The sequence below is a fragment of the Neocloeon triangulifer genome, unplaced genomic scaffold (assembly GCF_031216515.1).
Source record: "Neocloeon triangulifer isolate White Clay Creek 2 clone unplaced genomic scaffold, ASM3121651v1 ptg000014l, whole genome shotgun sequence".
NCBI lineage: Eukaryota > Metazoa > Arthropoda > Insecta > Ephemeroptera > Baetidae > Neocloeon > Neocloeon triangulifer.
The window spans coordinates 1,916,538-1,943,537 of NW_026775556.1; the positions used below are offsets into that span (position 1 = coordinate 1,916,538).

The 27,000-nt window shown below is 37.7% G+C and overlaps 7 protein-coding genes across 8 annotated transcripts in view; 5 read left to right on the forward strand and 2 right to left on the reverse strand.

Moving 5' to 3' along the window:
• The first annotated feature begins 354 nt into the window (after positions 1 to 354).
• LOC132199896 (short-chain dehydrogenase/reductase family 9C member 7-like) lies at positions 355 to 2,373 on the forward strand. The gene is made up of 7 exons (XM_059624986.1): positions 355 to 620; positions 1,000 to 1,203; positions 1,266 to 1,451; positions 1,523 to 1,655; positions 1,711 to 1,822; positions 1,878 to 1,973; positions 2,031 to 2,373. Exons 1-7 carry the CDS (start codon positions 503 to 505, stop codon positions 2,175 to 2,177), a joined length of 996 nt encoding a protein of 331 aa, XP_059480969.1. The 5' UTR covers positions 355 to 502; the 3' UTR covers positions 2,178 to 2,373.
• A 193-nt stretch (positions 2,374 to 2,566) lies between these two features.
• Positions 2,567 to 8,133, forward strand: LOC132199893 (short-chain dehydrogenase/reductase family 9C member 7-like). Its single transcript, XM_059624982.1, has 7 exons — positions 2,567 to 2,993; positions 5,833 to 6,045; positions 6,097 to 6,282; positions 6,792 to 6,924; positions 6,973 to 7,183; positions 7,244 to 7,361; positions 7,541 to 8,133. Exons 1-7 carry the CDS (start codon positions 2,723 to 2,725, stop codon positions 7,831 to 7,833), a joined length of 1,425 nt encoding a protein of 474 aa, XP_059480965.1. The 5' UTR covers positions 2,567 to 2,722; the 3' UTR covers positions 7,834 to 8,133.
• On the reverse strand, positions 8,087 to 10,463 carry LOC132199894 (protoheme IX farnesyltransferase, mitochondrial). Its single transcript, XM_059624983.1, has 8 exons — positions 10,343 to 10,463; positions 10,006 to 10,155; positions 9,721 to 9,948; positions 9,322 to 9,665; positions 9,050 to 9,225; positions 8,818 to 8,997; positions 8,492 to 8,626; positions 8,087 to 8,406 (listed from the first exon to the last, which is right to left on the reverse strand). Exons 2-8 carry the CDS (start codon positions 10,105 to 10,107, stop codon positions 8,246 to 8,248), a joined length of 1,326 nt encoding a protein of 441 aa, XP_059480966.1. The 5' UTR covers positions 10,108 to 10,155; positions 10,343 to 10,463; the 3' UTR covers positions 8,087 to 8,245.
• Positions 10,464 to 10,574: 111 nt separating this feature from the next.
• LOC132199769 (DNA-directed RNA polymerase II subunit RPB3) lies at positions 10,575 to 11,899 on the forward strand. Of its 2 annotated transcripts, none has more exons than XM_059624731.1 (2): positions 10,575 to 10,784; positions 10,928 to 11,899. In XM_059624731.1, the coding sequence occupies exon 2, from the start codon at positions 10,937 to 10,939 to the stop codon at positions 11,756 to 11,758; it is 822 nt and encodes a 273-aa protein (XP_059480714.1). In that variant the 5' UTR covers positions 10,575 to 10,784; positions 10,928 to 10,936; the 3' UTR covers positions 11,759 to 11,899. The 2 variants fall into 2 exon arrangements, with proteins under 2 accessions (XP_059480714.1, XP_059480713.1); XM_059624730.1 differs by having other exon boundaries at positions 10,575 to 10,799; positions 10,928 to 11,898.
• Positions 11,900 to 11,938: 39 nt separating this feature from the next.
• On the reverse strand, positions 11,939 to 14,829 carry LOC132199768 (electron transfer flavoprotein-ubiquinone oxidoreductase, mitochondrial). The gene is made up of 11 exons (XM_059624729.1): positions 14,668 to 14,829; positions 14,271 to 14,372; positions 14,042 to 14,194; positions 13,831 to 13,989; positions 13,575 to 13,771; positions 13,274 to 13,486; positions 13,041 to 13,216; positions 12,781 to 12,989; positions 12,544 to 12,726; positions 12,269 to 12,490; positions 11,939 to 12,212 (listed from the first exon to the last, which is right to left on the reverse strand). Exons 1-11 carry the CDS (start codon positions 14,702 to 14,704, stop codon positions 12,049 to 12,051), a joined length of 1,815 nt encoding a protein of 604 aa, XP_059480712.1. The 5' UTR covers positions 14,705 to 14,829; the 3' UTR covers positions 11,939 to 12,048.
• A 222-nt stretch (positions 14,830 to 15,051) lies between these two features.
• On the forward strand, positions 15,052 to 20,807 carry LOC132199767 (DNA (cytosine-5)-methyltransferase 1-like). Its single transcript, XM_059624728.1, has 20 exons — positions 15,052 to 15,466; positions 15,529 to 15,705; positions 15,776 to 15,900; positions 16,121 to 16,359; positions 16,417 to 16,749; positions 16,927 to 17,129; positions 17,182 to 17,355; positions 17,420 to 17,534; positions 17,596 to 17,703; positions 17,758 to 17,995; positions 18,049 to 18,242; positions 18,305 to 18,538; positions 18,591 to 18,722; positions 18,892 to 19,094; positions 19,150 to 19,255; positions 19,315 to 19,476; positions 19,526 to 19,680; positions 19,746 to 19,974; positions 20,031 to 20,147; positions 20,427 to 20,807. The coding sequence occupies exons 1-20, from the start codon at positions 15,378 to 15,380 to the stop codon at positions 20,481 to 20,483; spliced, it is 3,390 nt and encodes a 1,129-aa protein (XP_059480711.1). The 5' UTR covers positions 15,052 to 15,377; the 3' UTR covers positions 20,484 to 20,807.
• A 1,072-nt stretch (positions 20,808 to 21,879) lies between these two features.
• LOC132199699 (brain tumor protein) overlaps positions 21,880 to 27,000 on the forward strand; it is a 30,772-nt gene continuing 25,651 nt past the window's right edge. Inside the window, exon 1 of the mRNA XM_059624623.1 lies at positions 21,880 to 22,065. The gene's annotated coding sequence lies outside the window, so the exon portion shown is untranslated. The remainder of the gene's footprint in view (positions 22,066 to 27,000) is intronic.

The following is a 27,000-nucleotide window of genomic DNA, read 5'->3' on the forward strand; positions in this document are numbered from 1 at the left end:
CACCGCAGTACAGCACAAATCGTATTTGAAAATTTCATTACTTTGATGTTTTGTAATCGTAGACAACGACGTCATCCAGGAAAAATTTTCTATTTGATTTTCACGCGCTTGTCCGTTATTTGCCAAAAGGCAGAGAGGGATTTACCAAAGGAAAAAAATCTTGGACCCTTTGCAAGTTCCATTAGCATAATTAAAGGATTTAACTTGATACATTCAAGCAATTTAACTTTTTAATTAAAGTAGACAGAAGTTAATTTGCAATGAAAACCATTTTCAAGAGCGACCTCTGTAGTCTGCAGTGTTATTATGGAGGGGCCCCGTATATATTTACGCACGATAGCAAGCATAGCGACTAAAAGCTTACAGCAGTAGTTGCGGTTCAGCTCTGGTGGAGTGAAGAGATGTGCGTTTTTCTTCCTCTTCAAAATTCGTGACTGTGGTTTTGAGAAGAAGAAAACATTGTTTTTTTTTTAAACAAAAATAACTAACGAGTGACAAGGAGATGGCGTGGTTTAAGTCTTTGTTCAGCAGTTCCTCGAGTACAACTGACCAGGGTGTGGTTATCCCAAACAAGAAGGGTTTAATTCCTGACCTGGCCAACAAACCAATATTCATTACAGGTAAGATTAAGAGTTCAATTTAGTGATTGATTTACTAAAAAGGAAATATTCTGAAGGTTTCTCTTTCGCTAAAACGTGTAAAAAAGTAGAAAAGCTTTAATTTCTAAATCAAATACTAGAACAAGCTGCCATAATTTATGAAGTGCTTATTGCATTTAATTATATATAATTAAATTTACACAAAAATGCTAAAACCATGAGTTTGATATATTAATAATAATAATAATAAAGCATTAAACTGGGGTTTAATTTATTTATTATTAAAAAAATACTTTAATTAATATAAAATTATGCTTCTTTCTCACTTCAATGTAAAATAATCAATTTATGTAATAAATCCTAACAGTTAACCCTGACTGGTGACATTATTTATTTTCAGGATGCGACTCAGGATTCGGTCACAGGTTGGCCTTGACCCTGAACGCCATGGGCGTCCCTGTCTACGCGGGTGTTTTGAGCGAAAAGTCGGAAGGAGCCGAGGCTCTTGGTGCCCACGGCTGCAAAATCGTCAAGATCGACATCACCAAAGAAAAGGACGTGGAGAAAGCGGTCAAATTCGTCGCCAAAGATTTGGGAGAAAAAAGTTAGTTTTGAATTAATTCTTTGACGCATTTTCACGCGAGATGTGATTTATTTTAAACGCAGAGCTGCACGCGCTCATGAATAACGCGGGCATCGCCGAGGTCGGACAAGTCGAGTGGTGCGACATCAGCGTCTACTCTAAAGTGCTGCAGGTCAACACGCTGGGCACGGTCAGGGTAACCCAAGCGTTTTTGCCCTTGATTCGATCCACCAAAGGGTCTCGGATCGTTTTCACGGCGTCGGTGGCAGGTAGAAAATCAGATTAAGAAAATTCCAAAAATTAATCCAGGTGGAAAAAAAATTATAAAAAAAAATCTCAGGTAGATACACCCTGCCGGGATTTTCAGCCTACAGCATGTCAAAGCACGCCCTGATTTCCTTTGCTGACGCTCTGAGAAAGGAGATGAAACCGTTCAAAGTTTCCGTCCACACAATTCAACCAACCGCTTACACGTGAAAAATTTTTAATTTCCCAGGGAAGATTTTCATTTTGAATTTTTACGCGCAGAACTGCCTTATGCTCGGCCGAGACGATCGACAGTTCGATGCAGAAGAAATGGGACGGCGTCGACCAGGAAATCAAAGAATCCTACGGAGAAAGCTATTTCCAAGCATTTAAAGTAATTAAAATATATTATTGTATATAATTAAACAATGCTAATTGACTTTTTTCAGGCCATGTATTTGAAAGGAGTGAACGAATTCTCGAGGAAAAACATCAACGAAGTGGTCGAGGAAATGATCCACGCGCTGCTCGGGAAAAATCCCAAGGTTTGCAAAAATGAAGTAAATTTCCGTCCTAGATAATCTGACAAACAATCTAACTAGATTACGTACATCCCTACTTCGTCAATCAAGTTCCGAGTGAATTTGCTGACGATGATTTCCACAGCGAGCCAGGACAAGATTTTGTGTAAACGGGCTATTCCCAGCAACGTATTTCCAGCAAGTCTTACTAACAAGATTGACGTTTGAAAGATCGGGACGAAAATCAAACAAGCTCCCAAAAATCCTACTTAAAAGTATATTTAGCAATACTGTTGGAAATGGACAATTATTATTTAATTTTATTACATTACGTTTATCACAAAACGATGGTAAAAATATGTCATTTTTGACTTAATCAATTTAAATAACTAATTTCACACTAAATTAAATAAATGAAGTTAAGTACAAATATAAAGTGTGTTGACAGAATTATTAGTCTTAAAAACCGCCGACATAATTATGTAAGCTAATTTATAAAAGAGCCATGTGCAGGACTTCCATGGTTATTAAATAAAAAACGTCATAAATTTGCATTATCAAGAATTTGATAACATTTTAAATTCCTTGTACTTTCTACACTAATTTAAATCGTTTTCCAGTTTTCTTGAACGCGCCTGTGATTTAACAGCGTAAAAGAAAACCACAAATTTTTCATTAATTCTTATCGTCAGATTTCGGAAAATTAGTCGCGGTGTTGTTAGGTGGGGCGTATTTTTCATCGCCGTATAAGTACCGCAACAGCGCCTACCTACATGAGTGACAAAGCAGAAGAGGACGTAGCCGGGGTATTGGGGAACAGTTTCCACTTGGAAATGATCTCGAAAAGACTCTTGCTGTTCTTCGCCTGGTTCGCCGGCACCCTTGGCGTGCTGGCCTACAGCCCTTGGCTGCACCCTCTGCTCGCATGGCTCGCCATTCTGGTGGTGGCCTCCTTTGTGGCCACCTGGGGCGTCACTCTGGCCGCCTCCAAATTGCCCAAGAAGTACATCAAAAACCTCGAATACACCGGAATTTTGATAACAGGTACATTAAATAATTCAAGTTTTATGTCAATAAAATTATTTAATTTTCTTTTATAAAAACAATTTTTTTTATCATTTTATGAGTATTGTGTATTTGAAAAAGATGAATTAATTAATGACCTTTTAATTGAGTAATGGAACAAAATAATTAAGTGCTGAGAAGTGGTTTGCATACCAATTTAAATTTAACAATATTTCATTTACTATTTTAACTGCGCATATTAATTTTGAGCTCTTTTAAGAATCGCTCGTTATATTTTCTTTACAAAAACCGCAAGAAAATGAGGCAGTTATACCCTGAAACGCCTTGGGCCTCATATATTTAAAACATAAACACATGGCTAAATTTATAATTCTCTTCATGCACGAGCTATCTCGATAGCGCGAAATAGAGCTCCTTGTGGCACTCGGCTTATTTTTAACATTCCAGATTATTCTTCTTAAGTTAATCTATCTTCTCTAATGGCGGCGAGTGTTTGCTCTTTGTGGTGCATTATAATGATAAAAAGCCTCGGGGCCCACTGAGGAAGTGGAAATCATTTTATATTATTGTTCTAAATGCGGTATAAACTTCCGGGACGCGAGTTTTTGTGGCGAGGAAAAAAAAGGAAAACTCGAGGTCACGATGGAAAAAATATAACGTTTGGTCATTAAAAAAGTATTACAAAGCAACTTTTGCATCTTAACGCCATTGACCGTGAAAATAAACATCTCATAGTAAGAAAGATGTCTGTGGTTCTTAAAATAACAATGGGGCAGACAGTTTTCTGCAGACACGAAGACCATTCAAGTGTATGAAGAGGTGCACAAAATTGCTTACATTTAGTAGTGGGGGCTGATCTTTTTAAAATTAGAATGGCGCAAAGTATTTTTTAATACAAACTCCATACTTTTATATGTCCGTTTTTTTAGCCAATTTTTTTCACAAATAAATAACTAAATAAGTAAAGAAAACAAACAATTGTTGATGAATATTTTGTTATCAGCTATGGGCCTTATTTTCCTTACTTAACTGTTGTTTCCACACACACAAAAACTCATAAAGAAATGGCCGATAAAAAATTGTCAGACTTGTGACGTTCGACGATAATAAATTATATCCTGGCAGCTGTAACCTTTTTTAATCAAATAAATTTAATTTTTTAGTTCATTTGCATGCATCTGTGTTTTGAAAAAGAAGATGAATGTGCAAGTTTCTCATTAATCCTGTGTGTTGCTGAGTCACTTTATTTAAAAATGAATTATTTAATATTTTAAATCAAATTTTATTGAAAGTTTATTTAAATCTATTGCTCAAGGGATCGCGCCAACTGCATTCAATTGCTTTTTGTCAAATTTTCACCCAAGCTTCCTCAATTTAATGTTTTTTTTTTTTTTTTTTTTTTTTCTTTTAATTTACTATAAATATTCACTTTTTTCCGCTGAATAAATTACAAGAAAATTTTGGAGTAAATAAAGTTAAATGCTTCAATAATTGCAACTTTATTCCAAAATAATTAATTCAAAATTAAATAATTTTTTACTATCAAAATTATCTCCTGCTGAGGCTACGGTGTGCTATTCGTAAAACAAACACGCGAAGCCTGAAATTAATTATAAATTTCTAACCCATCGCGTCACCTTTCCATGAGTTCATCATCAATATATTTTAATTTCATTACATCATCGCAAAAACAAGTTTTCTCTATAATGCGCCGCCCTCAATAAAAAATTTAAAGACCTTTACTGCTTGGCGAATCCCAAGCTAAATTTACATTTGAGTTTTCGTTTTTTCTTCTTCTTATTTTCTTGAAGAGTCTCGCGCACATTCCTCATTCCTTGACCCGATTTCTCGTAAACTACTCTAGTTTGTGACGAGCGTCCTGACTGATTGCATTTTGCAATGCATAACATAACCGATTGCAACGCTTCTTACGCTCACACCGACAAATTATTTTTATCTCGTAAATAACGCTTATTGCAATACTTTGTAGTATTTCAAAAAGAAGCCCCCCGGCGTCTTGGAAAGAGAGCAATTGAAGTTGAGCTCATACTTTTTAATGAAACGGCAATTCAAGCCTGTCTTGCAGTCCGATGCTAATCGAGTAAGGACGGAATAAATTCTAGTACCAAATTACTTTAAGTGCAATCAAGCTATAAAACTCCAGACAGACAGCACGAATAACCGTTGGGCATTGTATTCAAAATTTCAATCTGTACAAAAAAGACGTTTGAATAATTTATCAGATAAAGGGTTAACTGGCAATGCAAATTTATACAAGTTATATGAAATACAAAAACCCTGAGATTGTTATTGCAATCCTTCATGTTCCACATAAATGTGGAATTTTTTATTTATTGCCATTCACCGGCAATTAAAATTCCCTCTGCGATTCAATCAAAATACATATGTTGTGTGGCGACAGAGACAGAAGGTTAGACGATGAAAAAATAGGAGAAATACAAAGTTAATTGGCTTGGAATTCCTCACATGATCTCAAGAAAAATGTGACTCTTGATTTTTCAAATTATCTGATGAGAGGAGACTTTCAATGAAAATCAAGAAAAGGGCATATTTCTGTGTGGAAAATGCAAACAATAATTACAAACCACGTCAAAAATTATTTAATAACACAAATAATGTACTAATTATATTATACAATTATTTTATGAGGTGTAAAAAGCTGCAGTTTTCTATTCTTTAAATTTTATTCAAATGAAAAAAAGTTTTAATTATTTGCTTAATTTTACTTAAACTAATAAGCTTTTAAGATATTCATTTGGTTTAATCATATTATTATAAAAAAGTTAAATTAATAATGCTTTTTGATAACAAATTTAAAATTTATTGAAAATTTCAGGCTGTGATTCAGGATTTGGTCTGCAATTGGCCCTCCGCCTGCACTTAATGGGGGTTGCGGTGTATGCAGGGGTGTTGAACGAAAACTCGGAGGGTGCCAGACAACTGAAAGCAAAGAACTGCGCGCAACTGAAAGTGGTGCCGATGGACGTGACGAGCGACGTAGACGTGCAGCGGGCGGTCAAGTTCATCAACGCAGACCTGGGCGAACGCAGTACCATATTAATAAATTAAGATGCAAATTTTCTGAACGAGCCTTTTGAAGAGTTGCAGGCCGTCGTCAATAATGCGGGAGTGACCGCGGTCACGGAGGTTGAATGGTGCCCTCTCGAGACGTACAGACAGGTTCTCGAGGTCAACGCCCTGGGACCTATCCGTGTGACGCAGGCTTTTCTGCCCTTACTGCGAAAGGGGAACGGAAGCAGAGTGGTCGTGGTTGCTTCCCTGGCAGGTAAAATTTCAATTTAAAATACTAAAATAGATATTTATATATTAAATTTATCTATATGTATATAATTACCCAATTAATGGTTATTTAATTAAATATTCGTTAATCTGGAGAAAATGAACGGAGTTCTCTAAATATTTCGTATTTTTTTAGTTTGAAGAGAAATTTTGGTTTTTAAACAAAATAAAAATAATTAGTAATGGAAATAATTGTACTTAAAATAAACTAGAAAAAAATTAGCTTAACTTTTTATTGTCTTAGTAACAGGATTTATTCCTATCATAATTGTAAAATAAAATGAAGAACTTTGACCATTTTAATCCTTGAAAAATTAGAATGTGGTCTGATGCACGTTTGCAGTCGATAATATAAAAAAACGTCGCAAATAAATGACCTTTTTATCAGCAATGCCAGTGCTCTTTGCACTGATTGTGAGACCATCCGCATAATTCGCGCGTCTGCGTGGCAAACTAAAAGTTAGATGAAATTAAAGGTGTAAATTTGTATTAAAGGTCGCTACACATTTCCTGGCTTCACCGCCTACTCAATGTCAAAGAGCGCGGCCGTGTCGTTTGCTGACGGCCTCCGCAGAGAAATGAAAAAATGGTCCATCACAGTGCACACGATTGAGCCGACCCTTTACAAGTAATAAAAATAAGAAAAAACAGAAAATTGTTTATAATTTAAATAAAGGACGCCACTGACGAAGCCGAAGATAATTCAGGGAACAATGCAGGAGCACTGGGACAGCAGCCCGGACAATGTCAAGAAAATCTACGGCGAGGAATATTTTGCCGAATTCAAGAAAATCATCAGTGGACTTTTAACAAAGGCCCGCGAGCCACAGCAGATTGCCGAAGTGATCGACGACATGGTTGACGCAGTCATTGGAGATGAGCCCAAGGTGAGGAACAAAAAAGAAAGAAAGATCTGCTCAAATTAATGGCACCGATAATCCTTGCAGATGCGGTATGTGCCAAGTGTGGCTGCCCAGTTCCGCAGTCAAGTCATTACAGCAATGCCGATGCACATGCAAGACTTTGTCCTTGGAATGACCCAACCGAGAACACCTCCAGCTGCCAGTAAAGTTTTATCAAATATTAAAGAAAAAAAATAGACCTGCCTTAAAAAGATGATAAACTTGACAATTTCAGTTTTGATTGCGTCCAGTTAAAAAAATTTGAATTTTCATACAATGCTATTTATAGCCAGTTCAACTTTGCATTAATTTACTGAAATATTAAAAAAATTATTTTGACAGTGTTGCAAGACAGCATGCGATTGAGGAGATCCGATCCCCTGGGTATGGGGAAAACTCTGCAACGCCTCAAGTCTGTTCCACACTGGTTCTACAAAGATAGAAGCATCATTTTCCAATTTCCCGAGATTAATGCAGTGGAGAAGAAAATTAAGGATGAAGTCAAGATGGCACAGGAGGTCGAGGAACAAATCATTTCAGAAGTACTGCCTGATGAGGAAAGCGAAGGAAAAATGACAACGATCGAGCCAGAAATTATGGAAGAAGACAAAAATGACTTAAGTTTGTCAATTTAGGTGTGCAATTGTCAGACCAATATATATGCAAAATCTCTTATACAAAGTGGATCTCACTTGGAAACTAAAACTATATTCAATAGTGTTAATCTTAATACTCTCTTTTTGTAATAATTCACATTTGCATTTATTTTAGTCTTTTTTTACTATTTTGCTTTGAAAAATTAGTTTTCACTGTTGCTAATCAATAAAATTTTGAGTGTATTTTGTAATCACATTCTTAAATTAGATGACATTGAACCTTGCACAATGGTGTGTTTGGTCATTAAATTTATTATCACTTGCCTTTAACATTTTCAGCGTAATTATTTCTAAAAAGAACCCCTTCCTTGATCCATGTTACTGACACAATTATCTAATCAAGAGGTCAGTTATTTTGGTAAAATATTTACAACAGCTAAAAAAAGCACACTCAAGCTGCACTGGTCACTATGGGGCTTGAAGTTTCCGACTTATTGCCCGGGTGCTTTTTGCTGATTAGTAGCAAAATCAGCAGCATCGGAAGATGGATCAAAGAGTATCGGAAAAGTTTTCTTGAGCTCTTACTGTCCGAGTCTTTGTAAAATCGCCACGCTGAAATAATTTAAATGACACGTGGTCAATACTCGATAGAGGTTCCCAGAGAAAAATTGAGTAAAGAAAATAAAATGGTACTCACCAAGGTAGACTAAGTAGGCGTTCACAGGTACACTGTCAATTGCAAACGTCCAGGTAGTGACGTCCAGGAGGGGAGCAGCGCAGGACATGGCCATGATGGCCACACTGTACCTCAAGGCAACACGTCGGCACAGACCTTGTGGAAAGATTGAAAATTAAATCATTTTACATATGATAATAAAACATAAAAATTGAAAATTTTCCTAGCAAGTTAAGAGATAAAAAAAAATGCATGCAGCAAACTTATTCAGTTCACTTTTTTAATACATGTGAATGATTTCCCTAATTTTCATGTCCAAATTAAATTTATCTCTTTTAATAATATACCTGGGTGAGTGACTGACATCATGCGATATCCAGCTCTCGAGTAGTCAGGCCTGAGGTTCCACGATAGGGCGTTAAAATGAGGAAACTGCCAGGCATACAGGAGTCCAGCCAAAAGGAGGGCTCCAACCTCCAGTTCACCAGTGCAGGCTGTCCAGCCCATCACAGGAGGAAGAGCACCAACTAAAAAATTACTTTTGCCCTCAATTTTCTGCAATGTTTTTCTTATTCTTACCAATCGAGCCAACCCAAGTGTTTAAAATGCTTATCCGTTTCATAGGTGTGTAGACACAAGTGTAAAGGAGCAAATTGGCTGCACCAATCGCACATGTCAGACCATTGACTCCAAAATAAAGCGTAGTTAGCCCCACCGTGCCAGCACCGAGGGCAAAACCCACTGCATGCAACGGACTGGAGAAAAAGATTAAATTCAGATACGTTTCAATTTAAAATTAAATTTACACATAATTTATCTCAATGGTACTGATATTGATATAAAAAATGTACCTGAGGCTTTGCAAGACTAGAACCCTGCTCTTAGTACGAGACATCTGGGCATCGTATGGCACCTCCAGAAACTGGTTGATGGAGTTTGCAGCACCCGACATCAGCCCTGTACCCAGCGACGCCAGGGCAAGAACTGTTGGGTCCAACGGGGCAGGGGCAAAAATGTAGCCAGCCACAGTCGTGATCACAACAAGACCAGTAAGTCTGATTTTCGAAAGACGCAAGTACTGCTTTGGTAGATCTTTCAAATCCACCTTCACCGAATTCCATTCGAGATCTCGTGGGGTCACCGAATCGGACAAGTTGACTTCGTGGTTAGGAATGCCTGGAATCGGCTCCGGATCCTACAAATCAATGTTTTTATTTAATTGACAAAAAAGTTGTGTATTATAATATTACCTGAGGTGTTTTGAGAACGGCAGCAATTAACTTTGCATGGTCCTTTATATCTAGCGGTGAGAACTTTGGTTGGAGAATGAGGTGACCCCTCGGTTTGATGAAAAGTGCAGGTAGATCCTGCTCCTTAGAAGGAACGGGACGTACCAACACCTCACTTTGGAGGGAAATATCGTCCGTCTCATTGATGACAGCAGGCTTAGTTTTTGCTGCGGCCTTGCTTCGACAACGCTGAATGATTTTGAAATGTTAGACAATTAAAATGAGAGGAAAACAGAATCAATAAACCAGTTGCAGAAACGAATTCGACAAATAAACCGGGTACTTCAGTAAAAGGGGTGAATGGCAGGAGCTCCATTGCCGTGCCAAGAGTGCCGCTACCGTGCTCATGTCGGCGGTAAGCCTTAGAATAAGGCTTTAGCGGCGATGTGGTGTCATCTGCAATTCATGAGCGTTTTAATTGGAGAGATAAATGATAAATAGGGTTAAAAGGTGACAAAAAAATTGCAAGGTCAAGTTTCAACGAAAAGGTGAGAATAAAAGGCGAAAAAAGAAGAGACGATTCAGGAATTTTCATTTAAGCACTTTAGGGAACGAAACTGGTTATGTTCAATTTTAACCATACCTCGTCGTCACAATCAAATTGTTTTCTATTATAATTTAAAACTCAATTTTTAACTTTAAATTTCGATAACTCGATGAGACCACATGAGCTCAACCTCCGAATCATAATAAACCTCCTAGCGTGAATAAAAATAAAAAGCCAAGGAGGTTTTGCATTTCATATTCCATTCCCTTGTTCCAATCAATCCATTGACCATTCCGCGAACCAATCGAAATGTTCCATGTTCCATGGTTCAATTTATTGTTTGGTTGCTTGCGGCTTGAAAAAGAAGAAAACAAACCATTGATTTACTAGGTCCATGAAATTAGGTCCATGAAACAAACAAACTCTTCGAAACTTTTTGGACATTCTCTGAAAAGTATCGTTGAAAATCTCTTAACCAACCTTTTAAAACATTGAATGAAAAATAAGAGTTTTTTTCAACATAAAAACTGTAAAAACGGTAAAAACTTGAGCAGTAAGTTCACTCTTTCATAAAAATGAAATATGATTTGTGATTTTCATTCTCTCTCCGTACAATGTGTCAATGTGTTGAAGCCGTCCTACAAAAAGATTTGATTAAACTTACATAATTGTTCATTTCAGGCCGGAAACATGCCTTACGCCAACCAGCCCTCTGTTCACATCAGTGATCTTACGGAAGATTCGGTCAAGTTTTTCATCGAGGACACGGACTTGAGCGTTGCCAACAGCCTGAGGCGCGTCTTCATTGCTGAAACGCCGACGATGGCCATTGACTGGGTGCAGTTGGAAGCCAACTCCACAGTCCTGAGTGACGAGTTCTTGGCGCACCGCATTGGTCTCATTCCTCTGACCTCAGACGACGTCGTCGACAAGATGCAGTACACACGAGAATGCACCTGCATAGATTTCTGTCCCGAGTGCAGCGTTGAATTTACCCTTGACGTCAAATGTTTGGATGACCAAACCAGACACGTGACCACGGCAGATCTGAAATCATCAGACTCGAGGGTCATTCCTGTCACAAGCAGGCACAGGGAGGAGGACAATGAGTACGGAGAAAATGACGATATTTTGATTGTGAAATTGAGAAAAGGGCAAGAGCTGAAGTTGAGGGCTTACGCTAAAAAAGGCTTTGGAAAGGAGCACGCCAAGTGGAACCCAACCGCTGGGGTCAGTTTCGAGTATGACCCTGACAATGCCCTCAGACACACTCTCTTCCCCAAACCAGAAGAATGGCACAGCAGCGAGTTTTCCGAGCTTCCCGAGGGAGAAAATGAAGCCAAGTACCTTTGGGACGCCAAGCCAAACAAGTTCTACATCACCGTGGAAAGTGTTGGTTCCCTGAAGCCGGAAACTATTGTGATGAATGGAGTTCGAGAGCTGAAAACGAAGCTGTCTAATTTGCAAACTCAGCTGAGTCATGAAGTTCGCATTGATGCCCTGGCTTGTTAATTTTTAAGGATTAATTTGTAATGTGCTAAATGAGATATGAATTTTTTACTATCTGGTATTAATATCAAATTTAGTTAAATTTGCAAAATTCATTACTATGTTTCTGGTAATAAACAACTCTAATTATGGAAAATAGTTAAAATCTTTTATTGTGAGTACATGATGAAATGAAATACAATGTTATTGAGGAGAAATAATTTTTATTTAAAAGTTCCAGTCGGCAGGCAATAACAAAATATATTCTTCAATTATTTATAACAAGACCTTAGCAAAAAGGGTTTCAATTTAAATTACATGCCATTGTAGGCAGGTCCGCCACCACCCTCGGGAACCACCCAGTTGATGTTCTGGCCAGGGTCCTTAATATCGCAAGTCTTGCAGTGGATGCAATTTTGAGCATTGATTTGCAGTCGCATTCCATCGCCCTCTTCAAGTGGCACATACTCGTAGACTCCTGAAATCAATTTGGGTTTGAGTCTAAGTTTAAAGGAATTTTTAATTGAAACTAACCTGCCGGGCAGAACCTCTGCTCAGGTCCATCATAAATAGCCAAATTATATTTGACTGGATGTTCATCATTGAGTAGGGTAAGATGAGCTGGCTGATCACCTTCATGATTAGTTCCAGTCAACGCAACCGACTCCAAAAGATCAAAACTGATTTTTCCGTCGGCTCTAGGGTATTCAATGGCTTTGCAGTCTTTGGCAGGTTTCAGCTTTGTATTATCAGCCCCTGCAATTTATGACTTAAAAGATGGAATCATTAAATAAAAATTAAATTATTACCTCCATGGCTCAAAGTCCAGGGCTCTTTTCCTCTGGCAATAAGGTAAAACAGACCAGTGTACATCAATCCGCCATACAGACCGAGGGAGCTGTGGAAAGATGGGCGGACGTTGCGGGCTGCGTACAGCTCTTTGAAGACATAGCTGCTCCTCAGTGCTTCCTCGTACTTAACAGGCTCCAAGCCTATTTGATTTTTTCTAGTCACTTAAAAAGGTCACCAAATTTTACAATGCAAACCTTTATCAGTTGGAGTATTTTCGTCAACAACAATGTCGTAGACACTTTCAGCAGCAAGGATGCCACTCTTCATGGCAGTATGGGTTCCCTTGATTTTAGGGACATTCAAAAAGCCAGCTGTGCAACCAATCAGGCAACCACCTGGGAAGGTCAGCTTGGGAATCGCTTGATAGCCACCTTCATTCAAAGCTCTTGCTCCATATGCAATCCTTTTTAAAATGGAATTTCAAGTTTTTTTTCTTTCTAGATTCCGATTGTACCTTTTTCCGCCTTCAAAAGTTGGTTTTACTGATGGGTGATGTTTGAACCTCTGGAACTCTCTGAAGGGGCTCAAATAAGGGTTGGTATAATCCAAAGCCACTACAAATCCAACTGCAACTAGGGGCGTTGGCTCGTTCAAGTGGTAGAGGAAGGAGCCTCCGTAAGTGTTTTTATCCTGCATGAACAATATGTTCCAAAGTTACTCTTCTTTACATAATGCATGAATCAATACCAAAGGCCATCCAACAGTGTGCTCGACGAGACCCGGACTGTGTTTTGCAGGGTCAATTTCCCAAACTTCCTTCAAACCAATGCCGTAGGACTGGGGTTCACTTTTTTCCCGTAAATTAAATCTCTTCGTGACTTGCTTAGTCAGATGCCCGTGGCAACCTTCGGCAAAGATTGTACACTTGGCATGGAGCTCCATTCCAGGCTCATAAATTTCCTGATAACAATCATTTTATAAATATGGGGAGGTCTGAAGGTAATTTTTTTTTTTAATAATTCGTGATTTAAAAAAATCTTTTTCCTACTTTAGGTGAACCATCCTTGGCAATTCCAACATCATTGGTGGCAATGCCTTTGACAGATCCGTCCGCATGGTACAAAACTTCTGAAGCAGCATATCCTGGGTAAAGTTCAATGCCCATAGATTCAGCCTGCTCCCCAAGCCATTTAACCAAGTGACCCAATCGTACAACATAATTTCCATGATTGTACATTGGCATTCCTGTTTTAGGAAAAAATTAATGCTGCTGACTTTATGTTAAAATAATATTTAAATCATACCGGGGAGAATAGGAATAGGTATTCTGGACGACTCAGTCAAAAGAGCAAATTTATCTGCCTTTACAGGAGTATTTAACGGAGCTCCCTTCTCTTTCCAGTCGGGAATCAGTTCATCCAAGGCCTTCGTTTCGATGCAAGCACCAGAGAGAATGTGTCCACCTATACATTTTTCACTTAATATGGCCACCATGATTTTTAAACTTTTAAGTACCAACTTCAGACGCTTTCTCGACAACACAAATTCGCATTTCCTTGCCATTTGTGTCTGCGAGCTGTTTCAGTCTAATAGCTGCAGACAATCCTGCAGGTCCACCACCAACGATGACAACGTCAGCCTGATCTTCAAATCTCTCCATGCTGACCTCTGCAAATAGAAGAGTGGAATAGAGAGATTGTGATGTGATGATAAAGAAAATCAATTTTTTTATGACAAACTGCACCTTTCCATCTTGGGTCGGTGTCGCGAGGAACGATAGTGTAGTGCGTTGTGATCTTGGGATAGCTTGAACTGAATCTTTTCACTATTCTTAACATCTGAGAGGCTGAAAATAAATTAAAATTACATATGAGCTATAAAAACATTGAAGGAGGCATGTTATTTTTGCTATTACATAATTATACCATACATGCATACATACATAATCGAATTTAAATGATATAACAAAATACAGCGAGGAAATTATTATTAGAAATATTAGAATTGATATTTAAATGAAGTTCATAGTTACGTAAAAAAAAAACAGAAAAACCAATTACAAATTTGTTTATTTGGAGTAGGTTACCAAAGTGGGGCAAAATTAAGGTAAATTGACTGCAAATGAGCAAGATATAATTTACCCTGATCCGCTACACGCAATCTGACTGCTGCCGCCATGTCAACTTGTCAAAATCCGGTCGAAATTCAGGGGAAAAGGGTTAAAATTTTGGTTTTATTTTGTGCGGCTCTCCTGGGTGAAGTTTTTGGCCAGATGATGAAGTTGTTAAAGGCCACGCGTTCTGATTGGCTGGCGAGTATTCAGAGTTCGTGACGTCAAAAAACAAGGAGTCAAAAAATGTGAAGGAGAGCGGCAACTCTCTCTGGCGGCAACGAGAGCCAACCCTGCCAACTGCCAACGCGCGGTGGCGCCTCTCGCGGCCCGTACGAGAAACGCCAGCAAGCAACCAAAAACACAAGAAACAAGAGTATAACCCAATGTATAACCTGAAGTAACAGCACATCAGCATCAGCACAAGCACAGACCGGCAACATTGTGAAGTAGTGATGTGCACTGTGTTTCCCGCTCGAAATTTCGTAGCAGATGAGAGCAAGCCAGCAAGAGGCAAGAGCATCGAATTTGAGCAGGTCGCTCAGCACATGGATTTTTGAAGTGGTTTACGAATTTGGATTTTCGATTCGGACTCTGCTGGATCATTGCTCGACTCGACAGCTCTTTTCAAGTTTCTGCGTACAAATTTCAAACCAAAGCATCAATCATCCTGCCCAAAGACTGGAAGATTTTGAGAAGAGATCGAGAAAATTGCCTTCGCCCTTTCGCTGATGAGGTGAAATGGCAGAACCACAAAAAGCCGTCGGTCTTCGAAAAAGACGAAATTCTGGAGTTGCGTCATCTTCAACTGCCGTCTCGAAGAAACAAAAGTATGAATTTGCGTAACTTGTTCATTACATTTGAATAAATTGCTGTGTATATTCTATTTTAGAGATGGCTTATGTTCTGAATGTGGTGCTGACTTGGCTCTCGCAGAAGCAATTTCTGTAGAGGGTGAGGGTGATGATGAAGTTATTTCTCTTCACACCTTTTCGTCAAAAGTACCCCCTGAATCACTTCATCCATTCAGTGATGATGAGTTGCCTTACTTCAGTATTGAAAATGTCAGGTATGTACTCTGTACAATACAATAACTTTCTGTTTCAGAATTTTTATTCAATTTTATGTTTTCTCGATAGATTTTTCTGCGGAAATTTCCATATCTGTGGATTAGACCAGGGTCTAGTAGAGAAAGATAGGATAATGTACATGTCTGGATACTTGCGAGAGTATAATCGCTCTGCCCCAACAAACACCACAGAGGGTATGTATATTATGTACAAGAAAATTGCCCTTGAGTTTTGATATTTCTGCGTTAAATTAATTTCTACCAAATTAATTATTATATATATTCATCTTCCTTAATTTTCGTGGCTGCTTTTTTTAGAATCAAATATATGTGGTCCTACTTGACATTAAAATATTGCTTGTTTTAGTCCATTTTCTTATATGATAAATTCGATAACAAAAAAATCCTTTTTCAGGCCCATTCATCAACCTGTCCAGCAAAATCCATGAGTGGTTCACAAGTGGGCTTGGTTCTTCAGAGATCTTCTTGAATGTGTTTACTGAGTATGGCCATTACAAAATCCTCTCCTTTGACACAAAGACTGAGCCATTGGTCAAGAAAACTCTAAACAAGATTTACTGGGCCAATCACTTTTTAAGATCCTTGACGACCATGGATGGCACAACTCTCGATGAAATGATCGGGAATTTTTCCGTAAGTTGAATTTAATTTTTAGAAGAATACTGTTAAAAATGTAAGGAAATGTTCCAGCCTACAGGACCAATGGCTCACCTGCTGGATATGCCAACTATCGAAGATTTCGAAGAGAATGGTCTGTTTATCTACGATCAGATCGAGAATTACGTACTCGAACCAAATGAAGATGGCAGCGACGATGCCCATCTTTTGGAACAAGAAAGCTTTAAGGCATTCTGCGACTTAGCTGCACTGACTTTCAAACGGAAAAAGAAGAAGAAGAAGAATCGAAATTTTAGGATAGAAAAAGTGCCAATGAGCACCAAAGCTACCAACACTCCCCTAGTCTATGAAGTCTTCTCTAGGACATTAGGGGAAACAAAGGAGATGCACCAAGAGAAAGAGAATGTTAGTACATGCACTTAATATTTTACTTAGTCTTACATGTTTGCAGATGCTGCAATAGATTATTCACTCTAGTTATAAATAAATAAATTTATAATTTATTTTTAACTGCGCTAGACAAAAATATTAAGAAAGTTTTGCTTGGATGGAATGATGACGACACAATACCTAATCTTGCAGGTTTTCAGCAAAGTGAACACAAAGGTTTTCAGCAAATTGGACAAACCTGGTAAAATCAGAGATGCATCTGTGCAGTTACCAACAGACTTTGTCATGTTTACGAATGAGAAGTCCCTTAAATATGGGGGAACAGAGTTGAAAGCACCTTATGTCGGGCGTGTCATTGGCAAAAATGGTGACTTCTGCCATATCCAGCTGTTCATGTAAGAAACTCGTATAAATAACTTATAATGTAATTTTTTTTTTAAATATCAGGAAAAGCTCGAAATCCTTTTTGGGAGAAATTGCTGAGAAAGAGGAATATTTTGGAACTCGTTGGTGCGCTGATGTTCCAAATTCAAATATCATCACCCACCTGCCACAACTGAAACACAAGACTGATTTCGATACACAGATGAACAAAAGTGGAATGGAGTTTTACCAAATGAGGTAATATCTGTTTACTGGTTATTGTTATTTTCAGCGGTAAACACCTTTTTATCCTTATATATAGGTATGATGCAGAGAGTGGAGCCTTAACATATCTGGAACCAAGAATGGGGCCTAATTGTGATTTGTGCGAAGAAAAGAAGAAAATAGGATTAGAACAGATGGTCCAGTTGAAAAGCGTGAGATATATCATTATTCAGTTAATTAATTGAATTTCTTAAAAAAAAAAACGAATTACAGTTCGGCTTTGAGTACAAAGGAAACACTTACGGTGTTGGTTCATATGCTCTTACCAAGAGACTTGCCTCTCCTATCCCTGACCAAAATCCAGCCAAAACGGACAAAACAGTTTGTATTTGAATTGCTTGTTTGACTTTTTTTAACATTGATCTCATTTATCAGAGACGTTTTAACGGTTTTGACCCTAAGTTGTGTCCAGAGATGTACCGTCTGGCCAAGAGTAGAACTGTGGAGAAAGAATTCTCGGTTTTAGGAGTTTGTGAGATTTTGGAGTATACAACCAAAGGGAACAAAGTACCACTCCAAGCTAAGGATGTGAAGCTGAAAGTTAGGATTTTTAGAAGACCGAGCGAAACGAATAATACAAGTTGTCCCCATGAGCTGTACTACACAGAAGAGAGTAATTACAATTAATTTTTAATATTTCCTCAATCTCTTCATTATTTGTTTCAGAGAAATATATCTTGGCAGATGAGATCTATGGTCCAGCCTTTGTGGCTTACGAAGGTCGCCTGCCTGATAAAAATAAATGGGTTCAGGCAGGTGACAGCAGATTCTTCTATTCCAAGGAATACTCTTTGCATACCAAAACACCTAAGGAGGTACCTGTTGAAGCAACAAAATCCAATGGCTGCATTGACCTGGAGGTTTGTATACAGATATTATGATAGGCATTTTTAACAATAGTAATTTAAAATAACCTTTCTAGACACGGAAACCTGTTGGCGCACCATGTTACAATTTTCCAACCAAGAAACTAGACACAATGGACCTCTTCTCTGGGTGTGGCGGTTTCTCATTTGGGCTACATGAGGCAGGATTGTGCAACAGTAAATGGGCTGTCGAGTTTGACCCTCATGCTGCCCAGGCGTACAGTAAAAACTTCCCACATGCAACAGTTTTCAACGAAGATGTGAATCTGATGTTGGCCAACATGATGGAGGTAAAAATTTTTCTTAATTTATACTAACTTCTTAAAACTTGAAAATATTCAGGGGAAGAGTAAGAACTCCAAAGGTCAAGCATATCCAAGAGAGGATCAAGTGCAGATGATTGTGGGAGGTCCACCGTGCCAAGGATTCTCAAACATGAATCAGTATACCAAAGGACAGGCAGCTTTGTTCAAAGTAATGAAATCATAGTATTCTGTTGTATTAATGTAAAAAAAACTTATTTTTGTAGTTTTTTTTTAATTAAAATTTCAAAATAATTTCCAGACTTGATCCAAGGTCTTTCCATAAGCAAGGAGCAATACGTAGAAACGTTAACAATTTATTTATTTTTATCAAATTGCAGAACTCTCTGGTGTCTACTTACTGCAGCTTCCTTGATTTTTTGAGGCCAAAGTACTTCATTTTTGAAAACGTGAAGAACTTTGCTTCTGCTCAGCAGAGTAGATATCTGAAGACAGTCATTGCATGCTGCTTGAAGATTGGCTATCAAGTGCGATTTGCTATACTACAAGCAGGGGCGTACGGAGTGCCACAGGCTCGCCAGAGGTAATGCAATTTTCAATAATTTTGATAAGTACTGATGATGAATCATGCATTATAGGATCATTATCCTGGGTGCTCTCCCTGGCAACAAGCTGCCTCATTTCCCCAAAATAACTCATGTTTTGAACCACAGGACGCACACTCTCACTGTGGAAGGCCAGCTGGTATTTTTTTAATGAAATACTTAAAATTGTCATTGATTCGTAAATAAATTTTTCCGCAGATTACAGATGGCACAACCATCGTCAGCCAAAAGTGCAGGGACGCACCGTTCAGATCCGTGAATGTTTATGATGCCATTTCAGACCTACCAGACATTCCTAGCAATGGTGAAGAGGACATAAAATGCTCGTACTTGCAGTGCAAGTCTACCTTCCAAGCATATGTAGTCAAGAATATTACATTTTTTTTATATACTAATTAAAATGTTCTAGGCTAGAGAGCATTCGGAAAAGTTGACGGACCATGTAACCAGAAAGCTGTCGCCTCTCGACAAAGCCAGGGTATCTTTGGTTCCTCCCGGAGGCGACTGGCGATATCTGCCAAATATAGAAGTTAAATTGTCTGATGGATCTAAAACAACCCCTCTGTAAGATTTTTACATCATTTCAAGTTTCAAGTCCTTTGACTTCTCACTTTTACTTTGCATTTTAGCAAGTACATTCAAAGAAACGGCATTAAAGGTGTTTGCCCTTGCCAGTTCAGCCAAGAGAAGGGCAAGCAAAAGCCTGATTGCACAAGAGAAAAGACTAAGACCGTCATTCCTTGGTGCCTCCCTCACACCGCAGATAGACACGCTCAATGGGCAGGATTGTACGGACGACCAAGCCCATTTGAGCCATTCAAGACGACAGTCACTGCTCCTGAGCCAACAGGAAAGCAGGTACTCCACTAAATATGAATTTGCATTGTTGGATTCATGTGCATTTTTTTACACAGGGCACTGTAGTGCATCCGAAACACAACAGATGCTTCTCTGTTCGTGAATATGCAAGATCTCAGGGGTTCCCTGACCATTTTGAGTTTAGTGGACCTCTGGCTGCCAAATACCGCCAGGTAATAAAATTATAATTGGCATCTATTCTATCCTTTCATTAGCCTAAATATTGGCATTCCTTGGCTCGCCTTTGAACAAGAGCTGTTATTACTATTGCTATTTTTTTTTAAATTACAATTTTTTTATAATTAGCTTTGAACTCGATACCCAAAACTATATCATTTTTCTGCTTTTTAATTTATTATATTAAATTAAATTTTTCAATTTCCTCTATTGCACTTTTGACTTCAGCGATATTTCAGAAACAGCTTATTATTCAATTTTGATAATTGTTGTAGGTTGGCAATGCCGTCCCTCCGCTGCTTGCAAAGAAGATCGGCTTGTATTTTCCTTAAGCTGAGGACTGAAGCAGGCTGTAGATCCGTAATAGGTATTTCCTCTTAATTAATTACCTTGAAATGTCTGCTCAGGAAAAAGTTAGATGAGTGCTCTATAAGAGGATCTGACTGAATAGTCATTATGAAAATTCTTGGTATTTATATAATATATGCTCAATTAAAACAAGATGAAAAATTTTCTTTATTAATTGCATTGTTATTAAGGCCTATGAACCTGTCATTACTTGCTTGGGATAAATAAAAACATTTAATTCTAACAGCTAGCAGTCGATTTTTAATTTTTTGAGAATCTGATTTTAAATATTTGAACTTCTATGAAAATAAAACGTTTGTCTTGATACATTACTATGTTCACATTATGATAAATGCCAAATATTTTTGCCAATTTACTACTATGGAAGTAAAGTGTGTGTGATTTTGTTTTTGTGACAATATATTGTTTGTTTTTGTGTTTAGTTAATTCTAGTTCATATTTCAATTTTTTAAATAAAATTAGCGGATTTAAAAAGTAAGCGAGAATACCTCTGCTCCGTTGACTAATTAAAATGTCTAATTTATAATTTTCAATTGAAAATCTAGATTTCTTCTGATTTTTTCAAAACAGATTAGGACCTACGTTAAGTAAATTTTGTTTCCATTTAGAACTTAACAATCAAAATCAAAATAATATATGTTCAGTTTGCTGCCGTTTTTCTAGTGTTATACGCTATCATTGAAAAAAGAAAAATATTTTTTTTGGAAACAAAAAAAATGAAGCCCTAATCTGTTTTGAAAGAAGGAAGATTTTCACGTTACATTTCTTTTGGAAAACTACCTTGTATTATTTAATATAGTTTGAAGAAGTGATTATGAAATTTTTTTATATATTTTTTTAATAATAGGGATACTATTAGGCAAATCAAATCATATTATTTTAATAGCATTTAATTAATAGATAATTTATTTCCATTTTACAATCAAACAATTCATTTAATGCCCTATCAATTTCTTAAGCTATTTAGTTTTAAATTAGAGCTTTGAAATTTTGAAGTGAGAACTGTAATTTTTTTTTTTATTCCGTCTAATAAAGCGGACGCAGCTACTTTGTCTCGCTGGGAAAAAGCAAAGCAGGCGCGTAGGGTTGAATTTTGGCAATGTGCGGAAAAGGGTTAAAATTTTGGTTTTATTTGGTGTGGCTCTCCTCTCTGTGTAGTGGGTATCCTTGGGTGAAGAGTTGAAGACAACGGTGAAGATTTTTGGGCCATGAAGTTGGAGTTGGTAAAGGCCACGCGTTCTGATTGGCTGACGAGTATCAGAGTTGTGACGTCACAATAAGAGTGTCATTGCGCGGTGGCGCCTCTCGCGGCCCGTTCGGGAAACTCCAGCACGGCAACACAACACGAGCATCATCTTGCTTTGACAGTCCATTGCATTGTACATTGTATTTAGACGGAGCCGCTCTCGCACGCTCACACCAACTCCTGGACAACTTGCTCCTGAAGCGGCGTCAGTGTTTGTGGATTTCCTTGATAACATGCCCGCTGTCTGTCGACACTGACTGCAGGACAACAACGATTCCTACCCTTTCTTCGTCGCGTAGGTGAGAGATGATGATTTTGCTCGTTTTCGTCCAAAAATTCCCCATTCGTCGCGGTGCCGCGCCGCCGCCGCTCCGCAACATCAAAAGTCTCTACTTAAAATTTCCACCCTCAACTCCGTCTGAAGCCAGACGATCGTTTTCAAAATCCGCGTAATGCCGAATTTTCGGCAGAGATTCGTCGCCAAACAATTTTGGCGCGTGTCGAATCGGACCGGCCTCGCGAGCTTCTCAGAAATTTAGGCGCGCAGGGCCAGGAGAAGCAGCCTTGGAATGAGCTAGAGCTTTTCCTGCTACAAGAATATAATACGAAAAGGGAGAATTAAAAAGTTGGAAGAAATTGATCAATTCCACTCCATTAGCGCCGGATAAAGGCATTCCTCGGATCCATTCAGGTAAAAGTGCCTGGAGAGAACCAATTTCCGGTTATTTGTACAATATTTCCGATTGATTTATGGACATTTAATTTACATCAAAATATAATTCCGAGGATTTGAAATTTTCCATTTTTATAAGGGTTGAAATTTTTGCTAGCTTTTTTTTACTCTGTGTGTTTTTCTTTCATCCCACCATCTTGCGAAGGTCTTTAAAGTTTTAATGCACGCAACAACAGATGCAACAGAAGTTGGGGGAGGGAGAGAGGGATGCTGTGCGCTGCTTTCACCCCCGGCACCCCCGCTCGACATTTTGCCCGTGCGAGCAGATTCGTTCTCCCTGCATCAGAGAAACATGTCTGCCGCCGCCGGTTGTCATGCCTCCCACACAAAATAAGAGAGACTGCGTTGAGCAAGAATTCACATGCATTATCGGCCCCGGCAGCAGGTACGAGAAAAAAGAAATAAAAAAATAATCCTCGGAAGGAGAGAAGAGAAGTTTTTATGGTGCTCTCCGTCGTCTCGAAATCTGTCCCTCTGCGAACCGAGTGAAAAATTATTGCCCTTTCCTTCTGTGGAAATTGAAAAAATAAAAATAGCGAGATGAATAAAAGGAGGAAGAGATGGAAAAAGTTGCGGTTGCCGACTACACTCGCTGGCTTCACTCTTGCTTTCTTTATAATGCTGTTCGTGTGAGTCATCACAACACACAGATGGCAAGTAAAACTTGTGTAGTGGCCGCCGTCGCTGCAAAAATGTTTATCAAAACCTCGTGGGAGAATTTTTACAGTTTTGCGGCCAAGTTTTGTTATATTTTGGCAAAATAAATAAACAAATTCAGTAAATAGCGTTGAGGAGTGAAATTTTAAGAGTTAAAAAAGTGGTTAGTTTTTTTTTTCTAAAATAGGATGATTGTTAATTAATTGGAAGTTTCGTGAAGTAAGGAAATCCAAATTATTCATTTTTTTTTTAAATAGCATTCAGCAAATTGTTTGAATTGTACTGCTTTTGAAATTAATTTGTTATATAAAAATCTGATAAAAATTGAAACTGAAATTAACTTCAAATATAATTTTTATTTTATCCGTTGTTTATAAATTTGCTTGAAATAATTATTTAGCTTTGTTATTATTTTGAAATTTAAATTTCATTGGTAAAATACAAGGAAATTTTTATTTGCTTGATAATTTTCCTTGTTTAAAAGTTGGTTAGTTTTTAATCCTCAAGCCTGACTCTGAAGCATTTCAATATTTTTTCAATTAATTCAACATACATTGAAGATATTTTCCTATAGTAATTAGTTGTTGCACTGTAGTAATTTTTCATTTTGCTTATCAGCTTTGGCAAGCTCCCATGCAGCTTGAGGAAATTTTATCTCTCGGAAACCCTTTTAGATTCAAGAGAGAGTTTTTATAATAACGCAATTGCGCGCACACTTACTTTTGCTCTTTGCAGCGTCGCTTGTTAATAAACAAAATGACAAATCCATAAATTTCAACTACTTGTAAGTTATGACATCATTACTTGGCACGGCTTACAAAAAGATTATTATGAGAATTGGCCAATCCGGCACACAAGACCATTCCCTTACGCTGCGTACACGTACATTGTGTTAACAAACGTCGTGAACATGGTTGCGCACACACGCATGGATTAAAATTCGCGCATTTTATCGCACAATATGTTCTTGGTGTTATCAACGCTGATAATCACAGTTAAACTCACATTGTTTCGCAGCGTGTCGTCAAAATATCATAAAATTATGAGAAAACGACAGCAAAATAAAATTGTTAATTATTTTGATACCAACGTTAATTCCAAAATTTATCGCTTTACATTGAAATTTAAAAAAAAAATCTTTTAAGGAACTTTAAATCAAAATTGTCCTAAATTTAAAATACTTTCTCATGATAAAATTTATTTTATTCTCGTTTTTTAAAATAATCAAGTTTTTGCGAAGTATTGAAAAATAAAACAATTAATCCGCAACAAGACATTTTCTCATATCTGCTTAGTAAGAAACAAAGCCAAGAAGTGGGCAATTTGTGAATATAAATGGCTCATTAAATCTTTTGTGCAAAAATGATTTGTCATTGTGTTCCCGTGCACTATCAGTCAAGCACTCGCGCTCAGCACAACATGCATTTATTTCAACAGCTCAATTTTTTGCTCCTGTCTCGCTAAGCACACAATCTACCAATTCCGAGCCTCTCGTCAGATAAAGGCTCAAAATTTCCGCGGCAAAAAAAAAAGGAGCAAGACGTCTTCATAACATATTCAGCACTCGACTTTTGCCATTTTGCGAACCGACGGAAGCGAATCGATAAATTTCCCGACCGGTGTTCTCTCGTTATTATCGTCATTTGGGGCGCACATAAAATGATACCACGCGACTTTGACGAGGCCCAATTAATAACCAATTTAGTGCAGACCCGTGAACGGGCGCATTTTGTGTTCGCCGAAGAATTAATTAGCTCATTAGCACTGCTGTGTGCAAGTCGGCTCGCTCGCAGGTGCAGCACTTTGTCACATGCATTCCACATTACCATTTTCTGCGCAGCTCGCACCGATTCCTTCTGGGTGTGCATTTTATTTTTTGCATTCCTCAACTTGTTTGTTCACACCGTTGAAGACTTGGAATCAAAACATAATATTTAATTGGCAGATACAAAGAAATTAACATAATTGTATTTTAAAATCATCTAAATTAATTTTTAATACTTCATTATTAAATTATCATGTTAAATTTGTTTAAAATGAATTATTTATTTATTTCTTCCTTTTATACCTTTTGAACGATTTATTTATTTATTTTTAAAAATAATTAAAAAATTGCGAGTTTATTTATTAAATTTTTAAATTAAATTATATATTTTATTTAAAAATAATTAAATAGTTCAAATTAAATTTTTTTTCCTGAATAAAATTCATTGAAGTACGTTTTCTGGTTCTGATCACAAAAGTTAAACAATTGATGTATTTCATGTTGAATTTTTGTTTTGTTTTTGTTAAAGAACGTGAGCTGAAAATTTTTGTTGAAATTTTTTCCTCGTCTCCCTTGACAGTAGGGCATGATTACTTTGTTATCGTCTCTCTGTTTATCGCCACGCGAGACAGCGAGCGTGCGAAATGAAATGACTCGCAAAAAGACGCAGTTCAAGATCCTCTCAAAATGTGCATACAGAATTTACAAAGATTATTTTCCCCTAATTCTTTTTAGAGTTTTTATTTGATTAGAGAGGCAGATATCTATGAAATGAGAATTTCACAAGCTCAACCAACATCCACGCGATAAAAAATATGAAGTTTTGATACAAATGCGGACGCCGGGAAACGAACTTGTTCATGATAATTGTGTCCGCTGATAAAACCGTTGAATGACCTTTGTAGTCTGGTTTGGAAAAAACTCAGAAATTGGAATATGAACGGAAAAGGTTTTTTCATATAAAAATTCGTTTGATTGAATATTAGTAAATAAATAGGATTTAAAAAAAAAAAACTACAACAATGTGCATGATTCTTTTCCAAGGGAAAATGTTACCATAGCTTTTTGCTTCACTGCAAACTTTTTAGTTTGCAGAATATTTTTGACGTCGATACATTAGCCTGTCGCCGATTTCCAAAAATTATTGCTTTGCGCACCATGAAGCCGCGGCGTCTGCCAAGTTTTTTGCTCGGATTTCTGTGGACGCGGCGAAACAATCGGCGGTGAGCAACTGGGCGAGCGAAACCGAGAGTTAGTCAACGACTGACATTCATTCGTGGGATCAGTGAGCAAGCGAGCGGGCAAATTTTGCAATAGGATTTTGCATGCAGGCCGGATTTTTGGGTCAATGCCGGCCCGGCCGGTGCGCGCGGGTCTCGTGCAGCATTTCACACAGACAATTAATAATGCGCGCTGCCCTTGAGAATTGGTGGCAAAGATCTGCTTTTTAGCCGCGCTTGCTTTCATTTGGAATTTGCCTCGCGCCGGTCTGGCTGCGTCAAAATAAAAATAAAAAAAATCGGCACGCACGCTGTGTACCACACAGTGAAAGTTATGCCGCGCCGACCAGACTCTGAAGGCAGCCCCGATTACAACAGTCCTTGAAATTGGTTTTGGATAAGTTATCCTGACCTTATTGCCTCACGAATTGTATAATTCCGCACCAATTTTAATATGCGCCGTTTCGCAAGCCATGCCCTTTGTCGGAGAGCCTCCCTAATAGAGGATAAGCCGCAAAAAACGTTTAGCATTTTATCTCGCAAGATACATTTGTTAAATTAATTTTTCATCTGCAATTCGAACAGGTGGTTTTAAAACCGTGCTTCGATACAACTTTCAAATTAGCTAATCAATTTGTAACCTAATATTGTAATTCCCTAGAATGCAAATATGGAAGATTTTTTAAATATTTCAAATTGATTAATTTTTTCCATTTTCAAGTCACCAATAAAATTAATTAATTTTTTCTGCAAATTTGCTATGAATCTAGAAATTGGATTGCAAATCTTGGTATTTTGATTGTCTTTTCCATGAATGTACTATTTAATCATGAATTCATTAAGTCAATAATACTATTGA